General features: G+C 57.1%; 2 protein-coding genes and 1 non-coding gene across 4 annotated transcripts in view; all 3 read left to right on the plus strand.

Moving 5' to 3' along the window:
• Positions 1–11,538, plus strand: part of ATN1 (atrophin 1) — a 28,100-nt gene extending 16,562 nt beyond the window's left edge. Inside the window, exons 2-10 of one of the 2 annotated variants that reach the window (XM_062006133.1) lie at positions 2,225–2,410; positions 2,603–2,740; positions 3,123–3,236; positions 4,509–6,523; positions 6,759–6,981; positions 7,090–7,807; positions 9,078–9,221; positions 9,478–9,658; positions 10,253–11,538. In XM_062006133.1, the coding sequence (XP_061862117.1) occupies positions 2,333–2,410; positions 2,603–2,740; positions 3,123–3,236; positions 4,509–6,523; positions 6,759–6,981; positions 7,090–7,807; positions 9,078–9,221; positions 9,478–9,658; positions 10,253–10,286 (3,645 nt within the window). In that variant the 5' untranslated portion in view covers positions 2,225–2,332 and the 3' untranslated portion in view covers positions 10,287–11,538. The remainder of the gene's footprint in view (positions 1–2,224; positions 2,411–2,602; positions 2,741–3,122; positions 3,237–4,508; positions 6,524–6,758; positions 6,982–7,089; positions 7,808–9,077; positions 9,222–9,477; positions 9,659–10,252) is intronic. The other variant, XM_062006140.1, reaches the window with a different exon arrangement.
• Positions 11,539–12,113: 575 nt separating this feature from the next.
• LOC133624719 (U7 small nuclear RNA) lies at positions 12,114–12,173 on the plus strand. The gene has a single exon (XR_009818070.1). It is a non-coding gene; the product is annotated as a U7 small nuclear RNA (small nuclear RNA).
• C1H12orf57 (chromosome 1 C12orf57 homolog) lies at positions 12,153–13,024 on the plus strand. The gene is made up of 3 exons (XM_062006154.1): positions 12,153–12,328; positions 12,405–12,581; positions 12,696–13,024. The coding sequence occupies exons 1-3, from the start codon at positions 12,280–12,282 to the stop codon at positions 12,854–12,856; spliced, it is 387 nt and encodes a 128-aa protein (XP_061862138.1). The 5' UTR covers positions 12,153–12,279; the 3' UTR covers positions 12,857–13,024.
• Positions 13,025–13,712: the final 688 nt, after the last annotated feature.

The raw sequence follows: 13,712 nt of genomic DNA on the forward strand, positions 1-13,712 counted from the left end.
TCCCCTGCTCTTCCCAAGTACCTTCTGGATGGGTTTCTCTAAGCATTAGTCAGGGAAGATGTGGAGCCCCAGAAGAGACACAGACCAGTGTCATTAATCCCTTTTCATGAGTATGGAGATGGAGGCAGTGCTGCAGCAAGACTACACAGGAGGTCCAAGAGTTCTCCTATCTGATACCTTTTCTCTGATCCCTGGTTTCAGCTCCCTTCTCAGAGAAACGGAAGTGTGTCCAGACTGTTCCTGGGCTGGCTGAAGCTGATCTTTCCAGGTCTGGCACGGCCTTCAGGACTCCCAAATGTGAAGCTTATATATTCCCAAAACTTTTCTGTGCTTCCAGATCAGAGAATGTAAGCCAGGAGGCATTTTTGTTTTGACTTGCAGATTAGAATCCTAGAATCATAGAATGGTAGGGGTTGGAAGGGACCTTTAGAGATCATCTAGTCCAACCTCCCTGCAGAAGCAGTTTCACCTAGATCAGGTCACATAGGAACATGTCCAGGTGGGTCTTGAAGACCTCCAAGGAAGGAGACTCCACAACCCCTCTGGGCAGCCTGTGCCAGGGCTCCCTCAACCTCACAGTGAAATAGTTTTTTCTTATGTTTAAGTGGAACTTTTTGTGTTCCAGCTTCATCCCATTACCCTTTGTTGCTAGCTACTATAGAAAAAAGGGATGTTTCAACCTCCTGACACCCACCCTTTAGATACTTATAAATGTTAGTAAGACCCACTCTCAGTCTCCTCTTCTCCAGACTAAACAGCCCCAGTTCCCGCAGCCTTTCCTTGTATGAAAGATGCTCCAGTCCCCTGATCATCTTGGTGGTCCTGCACTGGACTCTCTCCAGCACTTCCCTGTCCCTCTTGAGCTGAGGAGCCCAGAACTGGACACAGTATCCCAGATGAGGCCTCACCAGGGCAGAGTAGAGAGGGAGAAGAACCTCCCTTGACCTGCTGGCCACACTCTTCTTGATGTATCCCAGGATGCCGTTGGCCTTCTTGGCCATGAGGGCACATTGCTGGCTCATATTTAGCTTATTATCAACCAGGACTCCCAGGTCTCTCTCTGCAGAGCTGCTCTTCAACAATTCGAGCCCCAGCCTGTACTGGTGCATGGGGTTGTTCCTTCCCAGGTGCAGGACTCTGCACTTGTCCTTGTTGAGCCTCATGAGGTTCCCCTCTGCTCAACTCTCAAGCCAGTCAAGATTCTGCTGGCCATCCAGAGGCTGAGTACAGGAGCTTGAATGACAGGCTGGGGAAGGATGGTCTCTTTTTGTTTGCATTTATTCAATGTATTGCAGTGCAAAAGCTGGGTGAAGCCAAGCAAACTGGCTTCAGGAGCAACACCCCTGAATCACTGTAGTCCGGTTCTCAGGCTAACACAATCGTGGTGCTTTCATACTCTGAAGTAGAAACTGTATGGCATAACAGGGGGTTAAGCTTATCTGCAGTGCTTTTGGATGTGGCACAAAGCTATACATTTATTCATAGGGGTCTCAGAAATCTTCCCACTGCTGCAAAGCACAGGGATGTACTCTGCACCTCTGGGCACAACTACGTGTACTGATAAACAGCCTGGCGTATGGAGAAGGAGATCTGGGCAGGCACTTCAAGCTTCTGTTTGCATTACTCAAAATCAAAGCTGAATGCATTTTCTCAGCCCTGTTTGCATACCTGGGGCATGGAACAGCTGAAGTGAGGCATGTGACGTTTCCCACACAGCGTGCTGGTGTGTGAGCACACGTGCCCTGGAGAGGGCAGGGCTGTACGGTGCCCCTTTAGCGAGGGGCACTAGTGACAGCATGTGGCTAAGGGCAGGGGAACTTCTGGAGTCAGGAAAAATGTCATTAGGAACCTTTTTAAGCTCAACCAGCCCCATTATTTTTTTCCCCTCACCTTCTGTGAGGATCAAATAAACAAGCAAATGGCAATACTAAAATGATTTCAGGGGACAATCAACATACTGATAACCATTCCTCCCTGCTTCCTCCAAGAAGTGTTTGTTGGTCCTGCCTCGCATCACGTGGGTATGACTCCTAGCAAATGGAAATCAGAGGTGGCAGTGGCCAAACTTTTTCGCCTGATGGGTGTGTTCTTGGTAAAGGTCTTTGTGTGTGTAAACACAAAGGAAACACTAGTAATTTTGTCTTATTTGTATAGCAAAGCACAAAAGGATGTCCCAGAGTCCACTCACTCTTTCTCCCCTCTCGTCTCCTTGCGTTTCCTTCAGCAGGAACCTGTTGTGCTGCTGGTGCAAGCTCCGTTTCCAGAGGAACTGCTCTTGCCTGTCTCACCTCCCCCGGAGCCGCCGAAGGGGGGTGCGGAGTGTTAAAAATTTATGTTTTCATCAAATCGGGTCAAGGAGAATGGGGGTCCTGCACTCAAAAGAATGAAGACACGACAGAACAAGGACTCGGTACGTGAGCGGGCAAAGGGGAGTGGGACACCAGAGCCAAGCTGGAGCTCTGGGCTGGGACTGAGGATCACAGCAGAGCTGGTGAACATGAATTTGGCACAGCAGAGTGCGGAGGGTTCAAGGGCTTTTGGGGGCAGGGTGAGAGTGGAGGGAGATGCAAAAGCAGGACTGATCCAGCGATCCCTCTCATAGATGTCAATGCGGAGTGGACGGAAGAAAGAGACTCCAGGGCCCCGAGAGGAGCTCAGGTCACGGGGTCGAGCTTCCCCAGGGGGCGTCAGCACCTCTAGCAGCGATGGCAAAGCTGAGAAATCCCGGCAAGCAACGAAGGTAGTGTAAGCTAATACGTGTGTGTGGGCTGCCCAAGGGTGCCCACACCAGGTAGGGTCCCTCTGAGGATCCAGGGACACAGACCAGAAGGGATCCACTGAGGAATCCATACTGGGTTAGCTCTCTGGAACAGGTGGGATCCCTCTTTCTTCTCATCTTCAGCATCTTGTACCTCCTGCCCGTCTCCCAAGAACTGGTCTTCAGTCTCATCAGCCTTTTTTAGTGCTATTTTTTGCCATATCCTGGCTCAGTGTTACTCTGCCAAGGTCTTCAACACACATGCTGCAGTGGCTCTCAGCTGCTGCAGTGTGTGGAGGCCTGGCAGGGTGGGAAACTTTCCCTTGATTCTCCCACCTCCCTGCTCTCCTTCTCTCCCTTGCAGAAAGGCCGGGTGGAGGAATCCTGCACACCCAAGGGCAGCAAGCAAGGCCAAACAGAAGAAATCTCAGAGAGTGAAGGAGAGGACACCAACGCTCCCAAAAAACCCAAAACCGAGGTGAGCTCTTGCTGCTGGGATTGCTGGCGTGTCCCTGGTCCGGGGCAATGGAGTCTCTGGGCTGTGGGACAACGGGCCACCTATGCTGCTCATGCCCACCCAGCTTGAGGTTCCTGCTGCTTGGGACAGCTGGCACCTTGGGTTTTGCACTGCAGCTCTTACAACCTAAACAGCGTGGCTACAGAAATGCCACCACAGGTGACAACTGAGCAGATGGAGCCTCTCCATCTCTTTGGCCTTGTCTGCAGGATGCCGCTGTGCTTTTTGGCCCTGCCTTTCCCAGCTCGGTGGCAAGAGCCTGGCTCCCCACGCAGCTGCCAGTCGGCTTAGACTCAGCCTTTTTTTCCTCCCCTAGAGCAGCGTGAAACAGAGGTGGTAGGTTCCGGGTGATGGTCATGCACAACCTGCTCCCGCAGGCGCTTTACATAGTCGTGGCAGGGCTTTTCCATAATGCTGACAGCACCAGTCAGGTTTGGTGCTGTTAGCCTGTTCAGGGAACTGGCCTTAGACACCCACTGGCAGGGATGCTCACTCGTGTCATGAGGTCATTGTAATTGAACCACCGCGGTCGCGCCTGTGTGATCTCTCCACGTGTTCAGCTCAATCGTGATCTTTTTTCAGTTTAGCCTCTGTTGTAAGCCCCGAGGCTCAAGGGCCACACTTTTTAATTAGCCATCCTAGCTGGTTAATTGATGGATGCTTCATTGCCTGAGGTGTGAGGTGGTGGAGAGGAGCGGGAATTGGGAAGTGCGGGGGGCACTCTGGGAGGTAAGGAGTGGGGCAGTGAGAAAGGACTGAGGGGAAACAAGTCTCCTTGCCCAAGGAGAGCTCTGCAGGGACAGTAACATTCTGTGTCTGGGGGTTGCACTGGGAGCACTATGGTGCATCCTCCTTCGTGGCACCTTGGTGGTGTCATGCCCCAGCCAGCGTCTGGTCACTGGTGGTGGTCGTGTTAGGACCTTTTGTATCTATTTGCACTCAGCCTCAGCTGTAACAGTTTCCAGCCCTCCCTTGCTGCCTCTGTACACGAGGTGCCCATCATTGACTCCTCCCTGAGCATGTGATGCTCATGAAAGACATGAGAGCACTGAAGTTGCTCCAAGGGGAGGTAGGCAGACTGGTGTTACTTTTATCTTGCCAGACAATATCTCCTCCCGTCTTTGGGGTTTTCTAGTGCTGGCAGACAAAGGTCAGAAAGCAAATCCCCTGGGAACTTGGAAAGTTTTGTGCATGGCCTAGGTGGCCACATAACCTCTCTCCTTCCTACTTCAGGAGCTACCCTGCCCTCCATCCCCATCTGATGTTGACAGCCTTGATGGCCACAGCTTCAATGATGAGATGAGCAGTGACCCACGGGACATTGACCAGGATAACAGGAGCACCTCACCCAGTGTCTACAGCCCGGGCAGTGTGGAGAATGACTCCGACTCCTCCTCTGTGCTGTCCCAGGGGCCGTCTCACTCCTACCACCACCCTCCGCTCTTCCCCCAGAGCCCGCCAGTAGCTCCCCCTCCCGACAGCCTGGCGCGGCCCCCTGAGCCCAACTTTGGGCTCCCAGGCGAGGTGCACCCTCAGGGACCTCCGGCAGGGAGCTACCACTCCCAGCTGGAGGGACAGGCCTCCCGAATTTTCCAGCCTCAAGCCCCACAGACACCTGCCTCCTCCTCCTCTGCTGTTGCTGTCCCTCCTGCTCCCCCTTCCTCTTCCTCCTCCTCCTCCTCTTCCTCCTCTTCCTCCTCCTCCTCCTCCACCCACGCTCCTCTTTACCCTACGGCCAATATGGTCCAGGTTGGGGCGAAAATTGCCAGCGGAGTGGGGGGGCTCCCAGCACCAGGAGGTCGTGAGCAGACCCTCAGCACCAAGCACAATCCACCACCCACAACCCCCATCTCGCTCGCATCGGTGGTAGGGGGGCTCCCCCCACAAAAGACACCCCCAGCTAACCCACCGGCCGCTCCCCCAGCTTCAGCTCCTTCCTTTCCCCATGTCTCTGCCAACCTGCCTCCCCCCCCGGCCCTGCGCCCGCTCAACAACACGGTGGCTGCCTCTAGCTCCCCAGGGATGGTGGGGCAGGCCCTCAGCGGCCACCTTCCCTCACCTCATGGGATGGGGCAGGACAAAGCACCGGCCCTGGCCCCCTCCCGCTACCCCTATGCCCCACCTCCGCTGCCACCCTCCAGCTCCTCGGCCCAGTACCCCCAGCCCTCGCCAACCCAGCCCCTACCCAGTTATAGCGCATCATACGGCCACTCCTTCCCACCCCCCAGCAGCCTCTCTGTGTCCAGCCAGCCCCCAAAGTACACCCAGCCCTCGCTGCCCTCGCAGCCCGTCTGGAGCCAGGGACCACCCCCTTACAGCCGTCCCTTGGGCAATGCCGGCTCCCATCCCGCTGCCCCCTTCCCCGGTCAGCCCCCTCATCACCAGCAGCCCCCGCAGCAGCACCACCACGGCCATGGAAGTAGCAGCGGAGGGGTGTCCCCGGCAGCCGCGGCTCCCCCGCAGCCCCCTGGGGGTTACTCCCATAGCCTGGAGTCCAACAGCCATCACCCTTCCCACGCGGCCTATGGGCTGCGCCTCTATCCTCCCCACAGCCAGGCTGCTTACAGCCAGGCTCCCTCAGCTGCTGCTGCAGCCCCCTCTTCTTCTGCCTCCTCCTCCTCCTCCTCTTCTTCCTCTTCCTCCTCCTCTGCCACCTCTTCCCAGGGAAGCTACCCCAGCATGTGCAGTCACCCCCCAGGGCAGAGTCCAGCCACCTACACCTTCCCCCCACCGCCACCCCCTTCTCCTGCCCATGGGGCTGGCCCTCCGGTCACCTCCGCGGCCACCACCCTCTCCACAGTCATCGCCACCATGGCCTCCCCCTCCACGGCCCCCTACAAGACCGTCTCTCCCCCAGTTCCCCCCTCAGCTGTCACCCCCTACGGAAAGCGGGCAGCATCCCCTGTCCCCACCTTCCAGCCCCCGGCCCCCTACAAGCCAGGATCCCCCCCAGCTTCCTCGGCGGCCACTTTCCGGGCAGCCACTCCTCCTGGCTACCGGGTGGCCTCTTCCCCTGTGGCAGGGGGCTACAAAGCATCCTCGCCTGCTCCCTCCTCCCAGCCACCCCTGCCAGGGAGCATGGCTGCTCCAGCTCCCCCACCACCCCCACTCCCCCTCAGTGCTGCACAGATCAAGCAGGAGCCTTTGGAGGAGTATGAGCCCCCTGAGAGCCCTGTGCCACCTGCTCGCAGCCCCTCGCCTGCCCCCAAGGTGGTGGATGTGCCGAGCCATGCCAGCCAGTCAGCCAGGTGAGGAGTGGCTGGGAGTGGGGGCCCCGGGAATGTCCCCAGGCTGGGGAGCGACATGAGGGGCAGGGAAGGGGAGGTCACCCCAAGCATGGGGTGCAGGTGCGCCCTTTTGCCTTTTCTGTGATGCTCTTCCCTTTCCCACAGTGCTGGGTTTGGCTTTGCCTGCCTCTGTCTCTGTCCCTGTCGTCCCCTCCAGCCCCATCCTGTGCTGACAGGCTTCACCTCTCACTCTCAGATTCAACAAACACCTAGACCGTGGCTTCAACTCCTGCTCCCGCACGGATCTGTACTTTGTGCCCCTCGATGGCTCTAAGCTGGCCAAGAAAAGAGCAGACTTGGTGGAGAAAGTGCGGCGAGAGGCTGAACAGAAGGCGCGGGAAGAGAAGGAGCGGGAACGGGAGCGGGAGCGAGAGAAGGAGCGGGAGCGGGAGAAGGAGCGGGAGCTGGAGAGGAGTGTGGTAGGTCTGGGGGTCTGCCACCACAGTGCAGCTGGGGGAGATGCTTGAGGCCCCCCTCAGCTGCTCCCCACAGGGACCCTGATGCCAGGCTTTCTACTTCTCTTGTAGAAGATGGCCCAGGAAGGCCGGCCGGTTGAGTGCTCGTCCCTCGGGCCGGTTCCCCACCGCCCCTCCTTTGAGCAGGGCAGTGCGGTAGCAACCGTCCCGCCATACCTGGGCCCTGACACGCCGGCTCTACGCACCCTCAGCGAATACGCACGGCCCCACGTCATGTCTCCCAGCAACCGCAACCACCCTTTCTATGTGCCACTGGGCGCCGTGGACCCCAGCTTGCTGGGGTACAACGTGCCAGCCATCTACAGCAGCGATCCGGCAACGCGGGAGAGAGAGCTGAGGGAGCGGGAAGCCCGTGAGCGAGACCTGAGGGACCGGGATCTGCGTGAGCGTCTGAAGCCCGGCTTCGAAGTCAAGCCGGCTGAGTTGGAGCAGCTCCACGCCGTGCCGACTGCCGCCATGGATCCCTTCCCACGCCACGGCGGGTTGAGTCTGCAGACGGCCCCTGGCCTTCATCCCGCTTTTCCTTTCCACCCAGGGCTGGGCCACTTGGAGCGGGAGAGGCTGGCGCTGGCAGCCGGCCCAACCCTTCGTCCTGACATGTCCTATGCCGAGCGCTTGGCGGCTGAGCGCCAGCACGCCGAGCGGGTGGCTGCTCTCAGCAACGACCCTCTGGCCCGGCTGCAGATGCTTAACGTGACGCCTCATCATCATCAGCATTCCCACATCCACTCCCACCTCCATCTCCACCAGCAGGATGCTATACACGCGGGTAAGGACTCTATGGTGGTGGTGATGCCGTGGGGCAAAACCCTGCTCTGCTACTGCCCCCTCCTTGTGTTCCCTCCCTCCCTTAGTCTTTCTGGCCCTGGGGAAGCCCAGAAGCTGCTGAGACTAGACTTTGAGGCTCCCAGATCCACATCTTCAGCCATAAGAGGTCAACATCATAGTAATTCAGCTCCCATCCTATCAAAGACTGTTGCAAGTACCAGGGCACCTGGGAGTTTGCTGCTTAGTGGCGAGTGGAGTTGTTTGCACCACGTCCTTTAGTTCTGGATCTCTGGGAACACAACATGAGTGCTGGAGTCCCACAGGCTACTAGGGTGGTGGTGCCATGGACTGCCTCCGTCATGCTGTGGTCTGCAGGGGCAGTGGGAGCCCTGGCACAGCGGTTTCCACAGTATCCTTCGGAGTGATGAAGCGCTGGTTCTCTATAGTTTGTTCCTGTGGCTGTTGCTGCAGATGGTGGGATGGGAGAGAAGGTGAGCTAATGGTAAGGAACTGGAGGCTGCTGTCCTCCAGAACTGAGTAGTGGTCCCTTCTATTTCCACATCCTACAGGACAGCAAAGTAAAAAGTAGTTTAGGGATGAAAATCTTGGAGAAGCAAAGCCCAAACTGCAATACAGTAGGAAAAAGTGCTGTGCCCACTCAGATACTGTAGGTGGTCAGTGGGATCTGATGGCAGAGTCACAGGCAGACAATCACTGTAAGTGGACACAGCTACTCAGAGACGGCATTGAGTACAGATACATGTCTATTCCTCCACGCTCTGTAGCTGGGCTCCTCCAGGCAGCACACTGGCAGTCCAAAGCACTGGAAAGTGCAGTTTTCCTAGAAATAATGCCTTGTCTTTCAGCCTTAGATAGTACTTGCAAACCTGAGTGCCTGGCACTGAGCCTCTGTGCTGGATCAGACCACAAGACAGAAGCATGTGATACGAGTATGCCCATGAATGACAGGCAGAGTGGCAGATAGGCACGATACTGGGCACTGACATGGTTGCAGAGCAGGCCCTTTGAGAAGCAGTACTTCTCCTTGAGTAGCATGGGCACAGAGCTGTGCCAGACTGGTTCATGTGAAACTCAGCACAGGTGAAGAGAGTGACACTCAGAAGGACACAATATTATGGTGTCAAGTCAGCAGTCCTTCCACACCTAACACACCCCGATCTGCTCCAAGACTGTTTTGTTGTGCCTCGCATCTTCTGTATTACATTTTAGAAAGCAGAGTATAATTATCTTGTGGAATCTTTTCTTCCCAGCCTCAGCCTCTGTTCACCCTCTTATTGACCCACTTGCCTCGGGATCACATCTCACTCGGATACCATACCCAGCTGGAACCATCCCCAACCCACTCCTGCCTCACCCGCTACATGAGAATGAAGTGTTGCGCCATCAGCTTTTCGGTAAGGATGCTCATGGGGACTCCTGGTCTCCTCTGAAGAGCATTAGCAGCAGAGGTCCAAGGGGCAGGGTGGACGTGAGAGGTCTGGCATGGTGTGGGACAGGCCTTATGCTGTCAGGGGATGAGCCAAGTTCTGCACATGGGCAGGACTGGGACAGGACCAGCAGTAGAGTTTTGTCTGAGCTATGGGGCCACAGGTGAGGAGGGAGCTGTTACATTAACTTGTTTATTCTCTGTTTCTCTGTTGTTGGCTGCAGCTGCACCCTACAGGGACCTGCCGGGCTCTCTGTCAGCACCCATGTCGGCAGCACATCAGCTGCAGGCCATGCACGCACAGTCAGCTGAGCTGCAGCGCCTGGCTCTGGAGCAGCAGCAGTGGCTGCATGCCCACCACCCCCTGCACGGCGTGCCGCTCCCCACGCAGGAGGACTACTACAGGTGCATGGGCCTGCCCTCTGCATGGCACGGGGCGAGCAGACCCTCCGTCCTCTGTCACATGTACCCCTCCAGGCCCAGCCCTGGCCGGGGGGTGGGGGAGGTGGTGGGGACAGGGAAGTGTTGCCCCTGGGGTGGGTGACTGGGCCTGAGCTGACAGCTGGGAGCAGCAATGCCTTGCCACTGAGGCACAGCTGTGGGATGGCTGCCAGGAAGGTCATTCTTGGCAAGAGGCTTTTCGGTGGCTAATTTCATGTAGGGTCTCAGCTTCTCTTCTCTGGGGGCGGGGAGGGGGGTAAACTCACACGTTTCACATGTGCTCATGCAGTTGTGACTAACTGATACTCCTGCCAAAACACAAGATTTGCAAGGATTGGATGCTTTTGCCCAGATGAGGTTTTCAGAAGTGCATGGGGAAACACCTTGGGAAAGAGAGGTGCAATATTGTACCTTTTTGGTAGCATGTCCTACTCCAAGGATTTACAAAACTTTCCAAGCCAGCAGCAGCATCCAGGTCTAGACTAAGAAAAGGCAGTGGGAGATATTAAATTGCTTTTTTCTCTCTCACAATCACCTTGTTCCTCTTCTTTATCCTAGCCACCTGAAGAAAGAAAGCGACAAACCCCTTTAAATGGACTCCTACTGTCAACGTGACATCATCATGTCTTTCTCTCAAGAGGAGCAATCAATCAACCAAATCCTGGGGGAGGGGAAGCTGTGGAGTGACACATCCTGATCACACCATGCAGTAGAATGCAAGAAAAGAGGGACAAAAAGTACAGGATGGTATCCTGGGAGGAGAAAGCGGAGGAGAGAAAATTGGGAGGGACTGAAACAACACTAAGGGACACGAAACAATCAGTACAAGGTTTCAGCAGGGCTCTGAGGAAAACAGAATCAGCATTGCGCAGAGCTCAAAAAGAAAGACTGGTGTGAGTTCAGGGTGGCAGCAGCTCCGTCCTTTGTTTTGAGGGAAGAGTTATATCAAAAGCGCAGGGCGTTAATGGACTTTGCGTATATGATGCCGCTGCATTTTCTGCTTCTGGGAGGAAGAGGAGGAGGTGCAGCCAAGAAGTAACTCAAAACCCACCAGAGCCTTTTTTCAAGATGCCTCCTTCTCTCCTCTCCTCTCTCCTCTCCTCTCCTGCCCTCCTTTAGGTGTAAGATATGGAATGATACGGAAGGCCAACATGGAACTTTTTCAGATTAGCCAGAGTGGTTTCCCATTCTGTAGATTCCCTTCAGATGCCAATGAAGTGTCTGTCACGGGACCCCTTCACTGGCGGCTGCTCCTGCCAGCAGAGGGACTGATCCCAGCCATCCGGGTGCAAAGCACGCAGGACTGTCTGCGAGATGGTGGCTGTGCTTTCCTGCAGCTGACAGGCACGGGCAGGGACACAGGCACAGCCAGGAGGTGCAAAGCACCAGGAGACTTTCCAAGACTGCAATTGCCACCCGCTCCCGCCTCTTTATGCCCTGTGGGGAGAGCTGATCTGGTCAAGAGGTACTGAGTCTTGGGACTGTCTTAAAGATGTCAGCTGCCCCTTTCCCCTCACCCATTCTAATTGATGTATTTTAACTCATGCACATCCTATTAGACGTGGCAGTTTTATGTAGCAACTTGTGACTCCCTTGCCCCTGTGTGCGTGTCTGATTTCACAGTTGTATCTCTGAATTGGTCCCCATATATATATTTACTTAACCATTAAAAGGAAAAAAAAAAAACCCCAAACCAACCAACAACCAACCTATGGAGAAACACCCAAATAAAGTTCCCCACGCACTCCCAGCCCCGACACACATTCTAATAATTTATATATATAAATATATATATGAAGCTCTTAAAAAAAAACCCAACCAAAAAAACAACAACAAAAAAATCCCTTCCAGAACCACGACTGTGTTGTGTTAATTTCTTTTTCCCAGGGCCAGGTACCGCACTGGCCGTGCCAAGCCGCTGCTCACACTGGGAGGGAGCAAAAAACGCGTGCTGAGCAGGCAGTGGGGTGAAAAGCGGGGCTGGGGAGGCCGGCAGCCGCCTCGAAGCTGCTGAATAGGCCTGGGCGGGCTGCCGGCGGTGCAAAAGGCGGCAGGAGCGGCGCTCACGGAGCCTGAGCCTCTGCCTCCGTCTCCCGCCTGCCTCTCCTCCCGCCCGCGAGCCGCGCTGCGGCGGCGGCGGCGGCGGCAACGCAGGGCTCGGTCCCCGCCGCGGGGCGGGGCGGGCGCGCCGCGGCGCCAATGGGAAGCGGGACATCTGCATACTGGGAACGGGCGGGCAAGGCTCGGGTTTGCGGCGCTTGGCGCGGCTGTCAGCGCCACGGGGGCGCCGGTGCCGGGCGGAGGGCGCGGGGGAGGCCAGGCGGGAGGCGGGCCGGGAGAGGTGCGGTGCCGGCCGCCCTCGCCCTCACCTCTGTGCGGGTGGGCGTTGGGGCGGTGCGGGGCGGGCAGACATTTCCCCCAGTGATTTCAGCTCTTTTAGTATTTGTCCAGCAGGTTTCCCGCGGCGCGGGAAGCCTCACCCGGAGTGCAATGACAGCAGGGGGCGGCAGCGTGCGCGCACGAGTGTGCGGGCGGGCGCCGCGCAGTGAGCTTTGCTGCAGCCGTGAGCGTCCGCGCCGGGGCCCATGGCGGCGTCCGCGCCGACGGCGGCGCTGAGCGCGGAGCAGGCCAAGGGTGAGTGAGAGGGGCCGGCGGCCGCCTAGGTCGCCGTGGCGGGCCGGTGTCAGCTGTCTGTCCCCGTGTCCCGCAGCGGTGCTGGCGGAGGTGATCAAGGCCTTCGGGGCGCCTGAGAACGCGCAGCGCATGGAGGAGGCTCGGGACAATGCCTGCAACGACATGGGGAAAATGCTGCAGTTCCTGCTGCCCGTGGCCACCCAGATCCAGCAGGACGTGATCAAGGCCTACGGCTTTAGCAACGACGGGGAAGGTGGGCTGTGCCGCGCCGGGCCTTGCTGCACCGCGCCGGGCGGGGGGCCCCAGACCTGCCAGGGGAGGGGAGTGGCGGCGGGGCCGCGCCTCCTGCACACCTCGTTCCTTGCAGGAGTCCTCAAGTTCGCCCGTCTGATCAAGTCCTACGAGTCGCAGGACCCGGAGATCGCCAGCATGTCGGGCAAGCTGAAGACCATGTTCCTGCCGCCCATGACGCTGCCGCCGCACGGGACCGGGACCGGGACCGGGACCGGGGCGGTAGCGACCTCCTGAGGGCGTGGGTCGCTCCCGCCCCGCCGGGACGCTGTGCTGCGGCTGGAGCCGGGTCCTGACAGCGCTGGCAATGGAGCGCTTAAACGAGGGAGACTCCCATCTGAAAGGAAGAGGATGCTTTGTGCTTGCTTGTGTGTCTGCTCGCAAATAAAAACCGTCTTGAAAGTGGCCGTGTGTTATGAATGCAGGTGAGGCCAGCAGTGCTCCTCGGGCACAGGTGCCGCTCCTGGCTGCAGAGGCGGTCACGGCACTGCCAGCCCCGCGCCTGGTGGAACCTGAGCTCGTGGCAGCCAGCGTGTACTACGCTTTGCAAAAGGGTGATGGTTTGTGCACGCCTTTCTGTGAAGTCCTCGGGCTTGCCGTTGAAGTGACTTTTTGTTTTTTAACGTTTGAGAGGTGCTAAGCCCTGGCCAAGAGCAAGTGTTTACGGATGTGCTGTTTGAAAGGCGCTAGGTAGCATGTCCATAAACACAGCCTACTTACAGTGTGTCGAGAGAGCCCTGTCTTTGGTGGAGTGGGCACAGCCCACTTGCCTGTGACTGCCTTGTTTTTGGGAGGAAAAGGTGGTCAGACTTGTTAGCCTCAACGAACGAGGTGACAGATGTGGGTGAGCTGGGCTGGTTCCATTTGGTGGTGCAGCCTGGATTAAACAAACTGAAACAACAAGTTGTCTCTCACATGTGCTGGGCCTGAACAGAGACAAACCCAGGGGAGCGGCCCTGCCCCAGTGTGGCATTTTGTGTTTCCGGCTTGATTGGCTGGGAGGCAGGAAGAGCAGTCAGTCCCTTCCCTCTCAATCTACCTCTCCCAGCTTGGCCTTGGCCTTCCTCCACCCCTCTAATTATTCATTACCTAC

The sequence above is a fragment of the Colius striatus genome, chromosome 1 (genome assembly GCF_028858725.1).
Source record: "Colius striatus isolate bColStr4 chromosome 1, bColStr4.1.hap1, whole genome shotgun sequence".
NCBI lineage: Eukaryota > Metazoa > Chordata > Aves > Coliiformes > Coliidae > Colius > Colius striatus.